The sequence below is a fragment of the Heterodontus francisci genome, chromosome 12, assembly GCF_036365525.1.
Source record: "Heterodontus francisci isolate sHetFra1 chromosome 12, sHetFra1.hap1, whole genome shotgun sequence".
Taxonomy (NCBI): Eukaryota; Metazoa; Chordata; class Chondrichthyes; order Heterodontiformes; family Heterodontidae; genus Heterodontus; species Heterodontus francisci.
Window position 1 is genome coordinate 107507385 of NC_090382.1, and position 17876 is coordinate 107525260.

The window sequence follows — 17876 nt, forward strand, 5'->3', positions numbered from 1 at the left end:
GTTCTCACATTGAACAACTTCTCCTTCAACTCCACTCACTTCCTTCAAGTAAAAGGTGTTGCTATGGGTACCCGCATGGGTCCTAGCTATGCCTGTCTTTTTGTGGCATATGTCGAACATTTCTTGTTCCAGTCCTACTCAGGCCGCCTCCCCAACTTTTTTCTGGTACATTGATGACTGTATTGGTGCCGTTTCCTGCTCCCACCCGAACTGGAAAACTTTATCAACTTTGCTTCTAATTTCCACCCTTCTCTCACCTTTACATGGTCCATCTCCGACACTTCCCTTCCCTTCCTCAATTTCTCTGTCTCCATCTCTGGGAATGGGCTGTCTACTAATATTCATTATAAGCCCACTGACTCCCACAGCTACCTCGACTACACTTCTTCACACCCTGCCTCCTGTAAGGACTCCATTCCATTCTCCCAGTTTCTCCGTCTCCGACGCATCTGCTTTGATGATGCAACCTTTCACGGCAGTGCTTCTTGATATGTCTTCCTTTTTCCTCAACCGAGGATTCCCCCCCCACTGTGGTTGACAGGGCCCTCAACCGTGTCCGGCCCATTTCTCGCACCTCTACCCTCACCCCTTCCCCTCCCTTCCAGAACTGCAACAGAGTTCCCCTTGTCCTCACTTTCCACCCCACCAGCCTCCAGATCCAAAGGATCATCCTCCGCCACTTCCACCACATCCAGGGTGATGCCACTACCAAACGCATCTTCCCCTCCCTACCCCTGTCAGCATTCTGAAGAGATCATTCCCTCCACGACACCCTGGTCCACTCCTCCATTAGCCCCACCACTTTGTCCCTTCCCAAGGCACCTTCCCCTGCAATCACAGGAGGTGTAATACCTGCCCATTTACCTCCTCTCTCCTCACTATCCCAGGCCCCAAACACTCCTTTCAGGTGAAGCAGTGATTTACTTGTACTTCTTTCAATGTAGTATACTGTATTCGCTGCTCACAATGTGGTCTCCTCTACACTGGGGAGACTAAACGCAGACTGGGTGACTGCTTTGTGGAACACCTCCGCTCAATCCGTAAGCATGGCCCCAAGCTTCCGGTTGCTGTCCATTTCAACACTCCCCCCTGCTCTCATGCTCACATCTCTGTCCTGGGATTGCTGTAGTGTTCCAGTGAACATCAACACAAGCTCGAGGAACAGCATCTCATTTACCGATTAGGCACACTACAGCCTGCCGGACTGAACATTGAGTTCAATAATTTCAGAGCATAACAGGCCCCCTTTTTTATGTTTAGTAATTTTATCTTTTTTTCTTTTTTATTTGGTTATTTTATTTTAGGTTTTTTAGTGTGTTTAGTTTGTTTCTACTGTGCCTACCTACTGTTTCTGTTTTTTTTAATTTTAATATTTGTGCTTGGAGTGCTTTGTGCTTTACAATCTATTCACACCCTTTCTGCACTAACGCTGTGTCTTTCAGCACACCATTAACATACCGTTTGCCTTTGCTCCATGACCTTCTGGTCAGTTATTCTCTGTGACCTTGTCCTATCAACACCTTCTCTTTTGTTATCTTTTGCCCCACCCCCGCTTTACTTGCTTAAAATCTTTTACATTTCTAATATTTGCCAGTTCTGAAGAAGGGTCACTGACCTGAAACGTTAACTCTGCTTCACTCTCCACAGATGCTGCCAGACCTGCTGAGTATTTCCAGCATTTCTTGATTTTATTTCAGATTTCCAGCATCTGCAGTAATTTGCTTTTATATTATATGAGGTTATTCACTTTGGTAGTAAGAATAGAACCGAAGAATATTTTTTAAAAGGTGTGAAACTCGTAATTTTGATGTTCAGAAGACTTGGGTGTACTTTTTACAAAGAACACAGAATGTTAGCATGCAAGTACAGCTAGCAATTAGGAAGGCAAATGACATGTTGGACTTCATTGCAAGGAGATTGGAGTACAAGAATAAAGAGATCCTCCTGCAATTGTATAGAGCTGTAGTGAGACTACACTCGGAATACTGTGTGCAGTTTTGATTTTGCATTGGAGGGAGTACAGCGAAGGTTCACTAGATTAATCCCTGGAATGAAAGTTTTGCCCTACGATGAGAGGCTGAGAAAATTGTGTCTATATTCTCCGCAATTTAGAAAAATGAGAGGTAATTTCATTGAGACATACAAGATTCTGAGGGGGTTTGACAGGGTAGACACTGAGAGGTTGTTTCCCCTGGTCGGGGAATCGAGAACACGTGCGGAGTTGAAAGCTGGTCTCAGTAATGGTGCTATGAAGCTATCATTGATTGTCATAAAAACCCATCTGGTTCACGAATGACTTTTAAAGAAAGAAATCTGCCAACCTCACCTGGCCTGGCCTGGCCTACATGTGACTACAGACCCACAGCAATGTGATTGACTCTTAACTGCCCTCTGAAATGGCCAAACAAACCATTTATATGCTTAGTGCAATTATGCTTGGGCAACAATTCTGGCCTTGCCAGCAATGCCCACATCACATGAAGGAATAAAAAAAAAATTGCACCAACCTACTTCATAACCTGGGAATTATCATGGGGAATTGTGGCTGCAAATTTTCAGTGAATTATACCATTCCATCACACAAAAAGTCCCTCAAAACCCTTGGCCTACACCTACTCTCATTATTTCATCCAGTGATTACATCAGATTCTATTAAATGGAAATTCTATGGAACTGGGTAATTATTCTGCTAAAAGTCCACAACCATCTAGGACACAATTGAATAAAAACAGACAGACAAGGAAGACATTAGGAGGCGTGAACAACTGCTTAGTCAAAGGGTTTTAAGGAGCATCTTAAAGGAGGAGAGAGAGCTAAAGAGGCGGAGATGTTTAGGGAGGGAATTTCAGAGTTTAGGTCCTTGGCAGCTGAAGGCACAGCCACCAGTAATTAGAATCGGGTAGGTGCAAGGAGCCAGAGTTGGAGGAGCACCGAGATCTCGGAAGGCTGTTGGGCTAGTAGAGGTTACAGAGATAGGGAGGGGTGAGGCCGTGGTGGGATTCGAAAACAAGGATGAGCATTTTAAAACCGAGGCATTGTCAGATTGGGAGTCAATGTAGGTCAGCGAGCACAGGGAGTGATAGTGAACAAGAGTTGCTGTGTGATGGAATATAGGCATATTAGGCTTAATGAAGTAGAATTTGGAAATAGTGTATTACACCACTTAGAAGTAAAGATTGAATAAATGGCCAGTTTTCACACCTCACTGAAATTCCCCTTTAAGAAGGTAGAGTTAAATATTTCAAGGTCCCTGTTAGAATAGAATTTCTGTTGCCAGGAAATTGGAAGATAAACACACACATTGAAATATCCTGTGTGGCCTCATTAAGAGGTAGCAATAAACTTAAATGGACTTACAGGAATAAGAGGTCAAGTAAACACAATTATAAACATTTTGACCAGATAAAATCTCACAACTTCAAATTCCAGTAAAACATTAAGTGGAAATGGTAATTAAAGATATGGATTTTAAAAGGAACACAGGAAGGTCACATAAATGCTGGAAGTCAGATGACACCTTAGAAATAGTATAAAAATGAGAGGTTTTGAAAGCCAAGTTTAGTGGTGTTGTATCCTCAAACAACACTCCTCATCCTATGCCTTGCTTGGGGAATTTAAGGTAAAAGTTTACTTTAAATTTTGATGGATATTCTAAGATAATTTTGCTGTAACATTAGCAAGGTTAAACCTTTGGATTCTATGTTAGAAATAAGAATGTGTGATTACATCTCTTAGTAATATTTGATATTGTGATATACTTACCCACTTAAGAAGTGTATTGCATGTTAAATTCTTTAATAAATCTATAAAAGTTAATAAGTCGTCTCATGTAGTATTCTATATACAACTACAGAAACCCTCTCTCTGTGTCACTTTAAGTGGAGAGATACGTATTGAAAAGAGTTTCCCAGACCCTTATAATAGCTGGGATATTTATGGCTTAGCCATAAATATTAAGAATAGGCTATCCAAAAGATGGTAATATTCTCTGTTGGTTTTCTTTCTTTGAGGGAAAGCCAGTACAATTCTTTGGACTCAAATAAGTGTCTCAGAATTTGTCTGGTTTGAACTTGATTAAAGGAGATTTATAGGGATGTACTCCTGATTTGGTTTAGTCCCTATAAGGGATTAAAGTCATAAATCACTTCAGCTGCACATTCGGACATGGGCAGCAGAGTTTTGGATGAGCTGAAGTTTACAGAGGGTAGCAGATGGGAGGCCGGCCAGGGGAGCATTGGAAAGGTGGAGTCTGGAGGTAACAAAGGCATGGATGAGGGTTTCAGGAGCTGATGGATTGATGCAAGGGGAGACTGGCGATGTTACACAAGAAGGACACAGTCATGTCATTTTTTCTGACCTTTATTCTTCTGTTTCTCCTTTACAACAAATCCAAATCTTTTTTCTTTTACAAATCACATAAATCAGAAGCCACTCTCTTAGCTCATATTAATTTCGGAGCCTTTTTCAAAATCTGCCAATCTCCTGAGATGGATTCAGCATTGTACCACAGGCAGCAATGACGTAGGTGTTGCTTCAGGTACACAAGTCATTGCCCAGAGCCCCTTGGGAGACAGCAATGGTCATTCCTACATAAGTGTACATTCGAGGCTAATGTCCCCGTTTCTTAACCTTATCCATCAACATTAACCCAACTATAGGCCATTACCTGCAGTAAACCTATATTTAAGCGATCTTTGTTATAATGTGCAAATCTTAAGCAACACACCTTTAAAATGCAAAGCCACGCAAACTTCATCAAGTGCAGCGATGATTGGTTAACTCTGATGCAATCCATGCCAACCCAAATTAAAATGGGTTAATAATCCAGGAAAAATCTACTGCTTTTCAGAAAAATTCAAGTTATAAATTTGTCACTGCCAAAAATATTAAAATAGCAGTTACTTTTTTAATATAAGTTGCAAATCAGCAAAAAACAAGAGCCCCTAACACTAAATCGCCAGAAACGTTGTCCACTGCAATGCACTGTTATTCAAACTCAAGATTATAAAGCAAAAATTATGCAATGATATATGTTGTTTAAAGCTGGGACGAATCCAGAGACCCATCTTGCACTGACAGAAGAATTGAGAAAATTGTTTGCCAAACTGCCCAGTTCAACAGGGACGTCCTGTAATTGGTTGATTGCTTTGGAGGCCAAGATGTTAATGAGAGTCATGGTGTGACCTGTAAGAGGTGGTGAAATAGCTTTGGGTCACTTTATATGAAGGGCAGCCAATTATCGAGCTTAGGGCTTAACTTCCCACCGTTTCAATTAAAAAGCTAACTCCGGCCACAGCTCGTTGCCTCGGCAGATTATTTGGCAGATTAACAATGCTGTTTCTGGCAAACACCCAGCGTAGGATTTGATTGGTTTAGATTTGGCGTGTTGTCTCTATGAGAGGATCAACTGGAATGAACATAGAAGAGTTTTCACCCTTGAATATATATGCAATGAGAAAGTCAAAGTTAAACCTTCTGATCTCAACAACGGTCAAGAACATTAATGCGTTTGCAGGGAATTTGTCTGCACAGGGCCTTAAAAGCTGTACAAATTTTGTCCAAATGGAGGATTAAGGAATTTCATCCCAACCCATTAATGTGTCATCACTAATATCGCACAGCACGATCCCAACCTGAACACTGGGTGAATTAGCCTCCCTACCTACCAAGCTCCGAATGGTTGAGGCCAGTGAACATTCTTTTCACCTCCTAGTTATTGTGTTCCTGTTCTGAAAAATCCCAAATTCCCCAAATCTCTCATGCGCATCAAACCTGTCATATCTGATGGCTCCAGTCCTGAGTTTCCCAATCAACTTCCAACTCAATGCATGAGGGAGAAAGGAATAGTGTGATAGTGTGAGATGAAGTCAGGTGGGAGGATGCCCATGTGGAACGTAAACAGTGGCATGGACCAGTTGGGTCAAATGGCCTGTTTCTGTGCTGTATATTCTATGTAAATAGTCACATATTTCCCCTCAACGTTCTCTCAAGTTTATTCTAATGCATCAATCATAGACAAAACAGCATCACTGAGAAAAACACTGAAAACCCCAAGCGAACATCTCAGTGTTTCTGCAAGGCAAGTTTTGAATCTCCATGGAAAGGCTTGCAAATTCAACTTCCTTTTTCTATGATAAACCTATTATGTTTCGCAAGTTCTTCTTAAACATCTGAACTACACCCTTTATATTTTTCAGACTATTATGAAAGATGACAGAGCTCTATATCTCCCTGGTACACGATGCATGATTAAGCCACTAACAGTCCCTCTTAATACCACATGCTTTTGTGAATTCAATTACTTTTTCTACTAGCTTTACTCCTGTCCCATATTTGAAGTTTTGCTTCTTCACCTGGGTTTGTCGATGGAAACAATTCTGTAGGCTTTTTTTAACTAATGCCCATTCTAGAATAAATTTCAAAAGGAATTGGATATATAAATTTGAAAAGGAAAAAAAAAATGAGAGGGATATAGGGAAAGAGCTGAAGGCAATGGGACCATTTGGCACTTTCAAGGAGCAAGCACAGGCACAATGGGCCGAATAGCCTCCTTCTATGCTATAAGATTCTTGAAATGACATCTTGGGTCTACTCAACAAGAATTGGATCTCACTGGCAACTGTGCAGAAGTTCACCTTTCATCTGTGAGATTAGATAAACGTGATTTAGGCATTGTTTTTTTATTCTAGAGATACAGCACTGAAACAGGCCCTTCGGTCCACCAAGTCTGTGCCAACCATCAACCACCCATTTATACTAGTCCTACATTAATCCCATGTTCCTACCTTCCCTTAATTCCCCTACCTATACTAGGAGCAATTTACAATGGCCAATTTACCTATCAACCTGCAAGTCTTCGGCTGTGGAAGGAAACCAGAGCACCCAGCGAAAACCCACACGGTCACAGGGAGAACTTGCAAACTCCACACAGGCAGTACCCAGAATCGAACCCGGGATGCTGGAGTTCTGAGGCTGCAGTGCTAACCACTGCACCACTGTGCTGATCTCTTACAAAGGATTGGCAAAGTCAATTTACCTTCAAAGCTACTTCATGACTGTTCTCCTGAGCGATTAAGATTTAGCAGGTGGTAGACACAAGGTGAAACTGGCTCTTTATACCATTACCCTCCTTGGTGTCTGCTTTTCACCATGACTCTGTTCTTTTTTTATACCACACGTGGTTCATCGGAGAATAGAAATATCGAGAAGACTTTGTCAAGTTTTTATTTTCATGGCCTTTAGGTCATTTTTCTTTACTAAACATCTTGTGTATGTGAAAATACAGTAAAAAAAAAGACAAAAGCACTGACAGCCAATAGACTCAGATTCCCAACTCTGGAATTCCGGGAGGCTTCATCACATGACCTCCTACCTCCAGCCCTGCCCCTGCACACTTCCACCATTGGTCACCCAACATGACCATCCGCACACCCATCAGGAAACAAATAGGCTCTTAGTTACCCAATTGGATGATGCTTGAGAGTCAGTAAACAGGTTTGTTATCCCATCTCCACTTCAACTAATAAAGGCTCAAACAAAATGAAAAAAAAAGACACACAGAATTATTTTGAAATATACCTATGATTCTTCCCTGGGGTTTATTTGCTCATAGCAGTGTCCTGGTGATTACTCTTTAATTTTTGAAGCCTCCAAGACAATCCTGGAAGTTTGGCAACCCTACACTAGAACGTTCCCATTCACTGCTCATAATACAAAGACTTGTTATTGGATTGAGGCATCATTGTTAGGTCTCATGAACAGGGCAGAGGCTTGACCCTGTATTTTTCTGTCAGCCAGATATAGGTGCTTCTATTGTCCAAAATAAAACACAAGAATAAAATTCCCTCCCTTTATTGCAAAATAATTTCCCCATCTACAGTTAGCAATCACCATTAAGTAACAGATAAAGAGATCAAAAAGCAACATTATTGTTACGCAAGTTGACTATAGGCAATACTAGCTTAAGACAAAGTGATCAATAACCAGTCATACAGTATAATCTGGATGTTTCTGTAAGGTGTGGTAAAGTTTATTTTAGGGATATAAACTGGTACTGCTATAATTGGCTCAAACCTTGAATCCCAAAATGTGGGGATGGGGATAAACTCACTTCGTGTAAAAAAAAAAATGTAAAGGAACAACTTTTAAATTAAATTATCTACTTTTGAATTTGGATGTGGGTGTTACTGGCAAGGCCAACATTTATTGAGCATCCTTGGTTGGTCTTTGAGAAGGTGGTGGTGTGCCTTCTTCTTGAACCACTGCAGTCTGTGTGGTGACGGTGGGTTCACCGTGCAGTTAGGGAGTTCTAGAATCACTACCCAATATAAATGAAGGAACAAAGGTTTTAAGTTCAAATCGAGATGGTGTGCATGATTAATGAACAGGTCAGTATCTAAAGGAGTTCGGCAGATTAATGTAACAGTTGGGAACAATCATCAGGATTGAGTCCAAAAAGGGTCCCAACCTCAAACCATTCCAGATGCTGTGCATCACCAGAACCTTATTATTAATCTCAGATTCCATCATCCAGTTATTCGTTTTCCCTTGTACCAGTCTAGATCCCGTTTGGATTCCTGTGATTGAACCACACCTGTGTGACATTTTACTATTCAGGCCTCCTGCCTTTCTCAATGAAATTGTTTTTTAAAAAAGGGTTTTTTAAAGCTTGTACAGAAAGTCCTGAAATTCCGCAGGTATTGTTCTCCCGGTCTCCTGCCGTAACTCTGGCAGGAGTTCGGCAGAAACCCTGGGCTGGGGAGCTGTTGTACGCAGCCACATTTAGACACTCCCCCCAGAGAATGGGATTAGAGTATCCCTATGGAATTTCCTGTGGGAATATATCCTGTTTTTTGGGAGTAAAGTGAACAATGTCAAAGCTCAGGGAAATTTGTTTCTCTGTTAAAACACCAGGAAGGACAAATCTTTAGCAAGGATGGGAAGTACATTATCCAGGTAAAGGACCAGCTCTTAACAGTTATTGATCATACCCTAGGTTAATTTAAAAAATCAGTATTTGCAATTAATGTATGATTGTGGAGCGAAGCCAGTCAGGATGTGCTTGTCTGTCCACCATGACTCCATCTTCAGCCTTAATCCACTGTAATGAAACAGAAATAGTTTACGTGAGTTTAAAAATTACTCCCAAAATGTTGCTGTTTCAACAATTTTCTTAGCATCAGTTTCTTCTGGATTCTGTATGCAAACATTTTGTAAAGGTGTTTGCAAAAGAAAGAGTTGCATTCTATGCAGCGTCTTTCACGACCTCAGAACATCCCAAAACGCTTCACAGACGATGAAGTACTTTCGAAGTGTAGTCACTGTTGTAATATAGGAAATGCAGCAGCCAATCTGTGCACAGCAAGATCCCACGAACAGCAACGTGATAATGACCAAATAATCCCAGTTTTACTGATGTTGCTTGACGGGTAAATATTGACAACAACACTAGGAATAACCCCCCTTGCTCTTGTTTAAAATAGTGCCACGGGATTTTTTTACATTCAGCTGCGAGAGCAGATGGGGCCTTGATTTAACATCTCATCTAGGAAACAGCACCTACAACAGGGCAGCACTAGGAGTTTCAGCCTGGATTTTGTGCTCAATTTTCAGGATGAGAAAATGAACTCACAACCTTCTGACTGAGAGTCAAGAGTGTGACCCGTTGAGCTACAGATGACACAAATGCCCCACTTAGGTATTTCATTTGGACTGTGTTTGCATTTTCCATTGCCCACTAAGCATAAAGCTTTTGTGACACATTTACAATATTATCACTAATAGTGAGCAGAACAATTCCTTTCCCTATCCGCTAACACCCCACTCGCACTCCCGCCTTCCAGGGTTAAATTAGGAGGCCAGGTTGCACAGATAAGGATGGAAATTTTAAAATCAAAACATTGCTTAACTAGGAGCCAATGTCAGTCAGCAAGCAAAGGGGTCACTGGTGAATGGGAGTTGATGCAGGTTAGGAGGTAGGCAGCAGAGTTTTTGATGAGCTCAAGTGCAAAGGAGGGAAGATTGAAACAGCATTATACCATTCGCAATAGCTTGCTTGAGCATTAGAATGGTCATAACTAGAGGCATAAAAAGGAAATAGATGCAGTTTTCAGCAGTAGATGAGTAGAGGCAGGACAGATATGGGTGATATTACAGAGGTGGAAGTAGGCTGTCTAATTCATCCAATAAGGAATTCAGGAGAAACTTTTTTTTATTTGTTCCTGGGATGTGAGCATCGCTGGCCAGGCCAGTTTCTATTGCCCATCCCTAATTGCCATTGAGAAGGCAGTGGTGAGCTGCCTTCTTGAACCCCTGCAGTCCATGTGGGGTAGGTACACCCACAGTGCTGTTAGGAAGGGAGTTCCAAGATTTTGACCCAGCGACACCGAAGGAACGGTGATATCATTCCAAGTCAGGATGGTGTGAGGCTTATAGGGGAACTCACAGGTGGTGGTGTTCGCATCCACCTACTGCCCTGTCCTTCTAGGTGGTAGAGGTTGGGGGTTTGGAAGGTGCTGTCGAATGAGGCTTGGTGAGTTATGCAGAGTGGTTAGAACGTGGAACTTGCTATCTCGTGGAATAGTTGAGGCGAAATACCATAGATGTATTTAAAGGGAAACTAGATATGCACATGAAGGAGGAAGGAATAGAAGGAGATGCTGATAGTTTGAGATAAAATGAATGGCACAAGACGAGGTTCATGGGGAATATAAATAGTGCATGGACCCTTTGGGCCAAATGGCCTCTTTCTGTGCTGCAAATTGTAAGTAACTTGAGGAACTTGTTAAAAAAAATCACTGGTTACTTACTTGCTGCCAAACCAGACATGTTCATATCATTAGCCTTTCTATAGCCTGAAGATTGAAAGAAACCATAACTGAACATGAGAAACTAACATTGCAAATAAAAGTGATAACTTGTTAGAACTTCAATAAAATCCAGTCTGCTCTAGGCAAGGTCCAATTCCTGATACACTATACATTTGAATCTTTGATAGTGGAGGACAGTTGAATAATTTGAAGTTGAATCTATTTGGGGATCAGGGAACATTTATATAGAATGTTCCCTGAGGAACATAAATAGGTGGGTTGAACTCATGATAGAGTAGAGTGTACAAAGCCTGTGGCAAGAGATTGCTGGGTGGGTAGAGTCCATGATAGGGTAGAGTGTGCATGGGCTGTGGGAGGAATAGGAGTAATGGATTGAATAGGCTTTTCCCAATCCATGCTTCATTCAGTTCTTTTGTTAGTGCATGTACAAGTGCAATAGTTCTTCCTAGTCTGGTGGCATTGTAGCACCAAGTGGTTGTACAATCCGCAGACTGTAACACAAGTGTGCAGTGGCTCTACCCTTGTATCTCTGCAGGCAAATCTTTGCAAGATTACAGAATGGTTTCACTGACACAATGGAGTATATGTGAGCTACAGTTTCAGTATTTGGATATGCACGTCACAGGCCTGAAGACAAGCATTGAAGAGTTGAAGAAAATCCAGCTCTAGTCTAGGCTTTGGACCAAATGCTGGAAGGTGGGATTAGAATAGATGGATTGGTTACTGGTCGGCACAGACACGATGGGCCAAGTGGCCTCTTTCTGTGCCTTAAACTTTCTATGATTCTATTCAAGAGTCCAAATCATCCTAAAGGCCATCCTCAAAATGTATTCTGCTGGTTGCCATGGGCTGCAGTAGCATTTTGGGGTTCACTGTAATTGGCCTCAGTAGCTAAGAGTTTTCACTCCTGATCCCTGTTGGGTGACTTCTTCTGGAAGGTTCCAATGCATGGGCCTTGTGCGTGCCTGTCATTGGGCGTGGCTGAATTTGTATTCCCCTGAGGGGTGATCTGATTGAGGTGTTTAAAATTATTTGATGGGGTAAATACAGAGAAACTATTGATCCTGATGGTGGGTGGGGGGAATCAAGAACAAGGGATCATAATCTTTAAAATTATAGCAAGACACATTTAGGAGTGAAATCAGCAAGAACATCTTCACACAAAGAGTAGTGGAAATCTGGTACAGTCTCCCTACTAAATGTTGTGGATGTTGGGGGCCAATTGGAGCTTTCAAGTCGAAGACAGAGTTTTTTAAGGTAAGGGCATCAAGGAGTATGGAGCAGGAGTTGAGGTACAGATCAGCCATCATCTAACTGAATGGCAGAACAGGCTCCAGTGGCTGTTTGGACTCTTCCTGTCCCTTTAGTCCTTTCATTCATTCATGAGATGTGGGCATTGCTGCCAAGGCCAACATTTGTTGCCCATCCCTAATTGCTCTTGAGTGGGTGATGGTGAGCCACCTTCTTGAACCGCAACAGTCCATGGCCATGTGGTGTAGATACACCCACAATGCTGTTAGGGAGGGAGTTCCAGGATTTTAACCCAGTGACAGTAAAGGAACAGTAAATGTAGTTCAAAGGCAGGATGGTGTGTGGCTTGGAGGGGGATCATGCAGGAGGCGATATTCCCATGCGCCAGCTACATTTGTCCTTCTAGGCGGCAGAGGCCATGGGCTTGGGAGGTGTTACTGAAAAAACCTTGGCAAGTTGCTGCAATGTATCTTGTACACACTGTTACCACCGTGTGCCAGTGATGGAGGGAGTGAATGTTTGAGGTGGTAGATGGGGTACCAATCAAGCGGGCTGCTTTGTCCTGAATTGTTTAAAGCTTCTTGAGTTTTGTTGGAGCTGCACTCATCCAGGCAAGTGGAGAGTATTCCGTCACACTCCTGACTTGTGCCTTGTAGATCGTGGACAGGCTTTGAGGAGACAGGAGGTGAGTCATATGCCTCACAGAATTCCCAGCCTCCGACTTGCTCGTGTAGCCACAGTATGTGTGTGGCTGGTCCAGTTAAGTTTCTGGTCAATGGTAACCCCCAGGATGTTGATGATGGGGGATTCAGTGATGGTAATGCCATTGAATGTCAAATAGAGATGGTTAGATTCTCTCTTGCTGGAAATGATCATTGCCTGGCACTTAAGTGGCACAAATGTTACTTGCCAGTTATCAGCCCAAGCCTGAATGTTGTCCAGGTCTTGCTACATGCGGGCATGACTTTCAGTATCTGAGGATTCATATCCTTCAAAAGGGGGATTTTTTAATCACATTCGTACGAACAGCAGATCAAGAAAACTAAAACGTACTTTCGCAGCCTTCTAATCGGTGACGAGTGGCTGTTCCTGGGATCTCAGTTCCATTCAGGTAAGTGCACCAACAATATCCAGTGCTCGGCCAACACTGCTTTGACTCATAATTGCCCTTCTCATCACAACTGGGGCGGAAGGCTCCAGGAACAATCTGCGTCTCCTGGTGACGCTTCTCACATTCAGTGGCAACTGAACAAGGGAAAATAATGATTGCGTATTAATGGTGCTCTTCATATCCCAAGCTTCTCTGCTTGTAGCCTGCCTTCCGGATTTTAAAATTCTCACTCTTCTTTTCAAATTCCTCCATGGCCTCACCCCTCCCTATCTCTGTAACCTCCTCCGGTCCTACAACCTTGTGAGATCTCTGCACTGCTCCAGTTCTGGCCTCTTGCTCATCCTCAATTTTAATCACTCCACCAGTGGCGTCCATTCCTTCAGCTACCTGGACCACAAGGTCTGGAATTCCCTCTCTGCCTCTCTACCTCTTATGCTCCTTAAAAGCTACCTCTTTGACCAAGCCTGTCCCAATATCTCCTTATGCGACCTAGTGTCAAATCTTGTTTGATGATCACTTCTGTGAACCCCCTTAGGATGTTTTACTATGTTAAAGACACTATTTAAACGCAATTTGTTATTGTCACTTCCTCCATGTTAAACTTGATACCTCTGGGACTCCTTTCAAGGCACACATAATTGGGAGATGTTGCTGGAGCTGGGATTTGTAACTATACTGACTCCATGCTCTCCTAGTCAAATTGAAGTCAATGGGAATCGGGGGAAACTCTCCACTGGTTGGAGTCTTACCCAGCCCAAAGGAAGATGGTTGGGGCTGTTGGAGGCCAATCATCTCAGCCCCACGTCATCACTGCAGAAGATCCTCAAGATAGTGTCCTAGGTCCAACCTTTAGTTGCTTCATCAATGATCTTCCCTCCATCATAAAGTCAGAAGTGGGGATGTTTGCTGATGATTGTACCATGTTCAGTAGCATTCGCAACTCCTTAGATCCTGAAGCAGTCTGTGTTCAGATGCAGCAAGACCTGGACAACATTCAGGCTTGGGCTGATAAGTGGCAAGTAACATTCACACCGCACAAGTGCCAGGCAATGACCATCCACAATAATAGCAAATCTAACTAGCTCCCCTTCAATATTGCGGAATCTCCCACTATCAACATTCTGGAGGTTCCCATTTACCAGAAACCGAACTGAAACGGCCACATAAATACAGTGGCTGCAAGAGCAAGTCAGAGGCTGAGGATTCTGTGGCGAGTAACTCACCTCCTGACTCCCCAAAGCCTGTCCACCATCTACAAGGCACAAGGCAGGAGTGTCATGGAAAATTCTCCACTTTCCTGGATGAGTTCGGCTCCAACAACACTCTGGATTCTTGGCACATCCAGGACAAAGCAGTCCACTTGATTGGCACCCAATCCACCAACTTAAACATTCACCCCCTCCACCACCGAAGCACAGTGGCAGCAATGTGTACCATCTACAAGATGCACTGCAGCAACTCACCAAGGCTCCTTCGACTGCACCTTCCAAACTCACGACCTCTTTCACCTGGAAGAACAAGGGCAGCAGACAAGTGGGAACACCACCACCTGCAAGTTCCCCTCCAAGCCACACACCATCCTGACTTGGAACTATATCGCTGTTCCTTCACTGTCGCTGGGTCAAAATCCTGGAACTCCCTTCCTAACAGCACTGTGGGTGTACCTACCCCACATGGACTGCAGCGGCTCAAGAAGGCAGCTCACCACCACCTTCTCAAGGGCAATTAGGGTTGGGCAACAAATGCTGGCCTGGCCAGCGATGTCCATATCCCATGAAATGAATACTAAAAAAAGGAAATGCAATATTCTGAAGGCAGGGAGAGAGAGAGGTTGTATCCCAACATTCACGGTAAAAGTGAAGAGGGCATTGAGCATGTCTCCAGGGTGATAACAAAGAACTTAAGAGTTCCCTCTTGAGAGGGTGTAGAGGTGAAAATTCGTGCCTTAATCAGTCAATGGTGCAGCATTCTAGAACATTGCTGACAGTTGTCCTCGTGTGAGCCATTCCTTTGGATTGTAGCTTTCCATGGAATAAGCAGGACAGTCTTGAATTCAACAACGTGGAGACTTGGTGAGAGCAGTCTCATACCTCTGGGATAAAGTGGAACCCCGAAACTGGGCAAAAGTTTCCCCTCACTCACATATGATGTGAAATGAGCTTCCAGCAATTCTTCAGACCCCTGATTAATAAGTTAACAGAAGCCCAGCATTGAATAATAGAAATGAAAGATGAATTAATATTGTAGAATTTTCCTTGATGGACATCAGGGAATATTTATACAGAACTTCCTTTTTTCAGGAGATTAAATGGGTCGGTAGAGTCCATGATAAGGTGGAGTGTACATGGGCTGTGAAAGGAGATTAAATGGGTGGGTAGAGTCCATGATAGGGTCGAGTGTACCTGGGCTGTGGGAGGAGATTAAATGGGTGGGTAGAGTCCATGATAGGGTAGAGTGTACATGGGCTGTGGGAGGAGATTAAATGGGTGGGTAGAGTCCATGATAGGGTCGAGTGTACCTGGGCTGTGGGAGGAGATTAAATGGGTGGGTAGAGTCCATGATAGGGTCGAGTGTACCTGGGCTGTGGGAGGAGAATAAATGGGTGGGTAGAGTCCATGATAGGGTAGAGTGTACATGGGCTGTGAAAGGAGATTAAGTGGGTGGGTAGAGTCCATGATAGGGTAGAGTGTACATGGGCTGTGGGAGGAACATGGCTGATTTGCTTTTCTATACCCATGCTTACACTACAACAGTGACTACACTTCAAAAGTACTTTATTGGCTGTAAAGTGCTTTGAGACATCCAGTGGTCGTGAAAGGCGTCATATACATGCAAGTCATTTCTTTTTTTTTGTTTGCAGGATCACACGCTAAATACGATACAGAGGTTATGTTACTGGACTCGTAATCAAGACATTTGAACAACTAATCTCAGTAACGTGACTTCAACTCCCACTACAGCAGTCTGAACATTGGAGTTTAATTTAAAAATATAATCCTGAAAGGAAACACTGGTCTCAGTAAAAGTGACCATGAAGCTGTTCGATTATCATTGAAACCCAACTGGTTCACTAACGCCCCTTCAGCAAAGGAAACCTGCCGTCCTTACCTGGTCTGGGCCTATCTGCGTCTCCAGTCCTACACCAACATGGTGGACTCTTAATTGCCTTCAGAAGTGGCCTATCAAGCCGCTCAGTTTCTTCAAAGAATATCACATGGAGTGCAGGGGTTCAAAGAAGAAGGCCTACCATCATCTTCGCTAACAACTCCCAAACCCAAGAATGCATCATTATCACCCCTACAAAAATGGTGTCTATTGCTGTTTGTGACCGAAGTTGACTTTCTTTACTTTTGCATTTGGCAAAGCACGTGTGGATAGAACCGCGTTAGCTTTGCTGAATTATCAAATGGTCATCAGTGATGATTCAGAGCTTCTTGTGTCAACTGGTGTCAGCTTGGCTTTGTGGCTGTAGAACCTCATGGTAGAGCCATACAGCTTTAAGCACAGGAGGAGGCTATTCAGCCCATCTGGTCTGTACCCTCTTTGCGAGACCAATCCAACCTAAAACAAACAGCCAGGTTTTCTCTTATCGCCCTGTATTTTCAACATCAAGTATTTATCCAGTTTTTTCTTAGAAGCAATTGTCCCTGCCTCAACAATTCCCAGTGAAAGAAATTCCCACACTCCAGCTATGCTCTGCGTAGAGACATTTCTCCTAAACTCTCTTGCCATTGACTCCCGAACAGTAGGAAACAATCTTTCCCCTTCTCTTCTCCAGTGCAAATAGTCCCAATGTCTCAAGCCTCTCCTCATAATCTTACTCATCCCCAGTATCATTTTGGTGAATCTAGCCTGTACACATTCTATGGCTTTAGCCTGAAGCCCCACGTGCATGATACAACACTAATGAAAGGTCACTGATCTGAAATGTTAACTCTGCTTCTCTCTCCACAGATGCTGCCAGACCTGCTGAGTATTTCCAGCACTTTCTCTTTTTATTTCAGACTTCTAGCATCCGCAGTATTTTGCTTTTACAAAACTAATGGAGTCGTTTGCTAATCATAGCAATCAATCGCTATCAATGAGTCTACAACAGAGCTGGACATGACATGAGGAAAACCCCCACTGGTGGAGAGCTTAGAGAACCAAAGGTCCAAAGTCCAATCCGCCCAAGCACTTTACACTCACCTCATGTCATGCCTCAAAATTACTCATAGACTGTAGCAATGGTGGTGATCTGCTTACTTCCCATGCCTCCCGGTCCTGCGCTTTCCTCTTCAGTTGCTCCTGAAAGCCTCCCATTTTTTAACTTCCATGAGAAATAAACAATATGACTAGGGAAAAAGTACATGATGTGGTTTCCCGTTGCCTCATTCACGTGTGCTTTAAAGGAAATACAAAGCCTCTTCCTGAAGGATCCTCTGCCCAAAGCAGCCATTGTCCCTCAAGGTTTCAGCTCTTCCACCATCACCATGGAAAATTCACTGGTTCCGCCTTTGGCCATGGCTCGTAACCCTGAGCATGGGGCAACTCACCTGGGCCAACTCACAAAAGGGCAGGAAAGACCACCCCCTGAGGTCACAAATGACCCTGCTCTCCTATTAGACCCCCATATATAATTTTCTGAAAGAAATCTATCTACTTTTCATGTGACTGAATCTATTCTGTCTCCTTCCACCATCACC

General features: G+C 43.1%; 1 protein-coding gene across 3 annotated transcripts in view; it reads right to left on the minus strand.

Annotated features, from left to right (window-relative positions):
* Positions 1 to 4343: 4343 nt before the first annotated feature.
* LOC137376054 (H-2 class II histocompatibility antigen gamma chain-like) overlaps positions 4344 to 17876 on the minus strand; it is a 39572-nt gene continuing 26039 nt past the window's right edge. For 2 of the 3 annotated variants that reach the window (XM_068044039.1, XM_068044038.1), the window contains exons 8-10: positions 13134 to 13325; positions 10809 to 10853; positions 4344 to 9100 (exon numbers count right to left, since the gene is read on the minus strand). In XM_068044039.1, coding sequence (XP_067900140.1) covers positions 9093 to 9100; positions 10809 to 10853; positions 13134 to 13325 — 245 coding nt within the window. In that variant the 3' untranslated portion in view covers positions 4344 to 9092. The remainder of the gene's footprint in view (positions 9101 to 10808; positions 10854 to 13133; positions 13326 to 17876) is intronic. The other variant, XM_068044040.1, reaches the window with a different exon arrangement.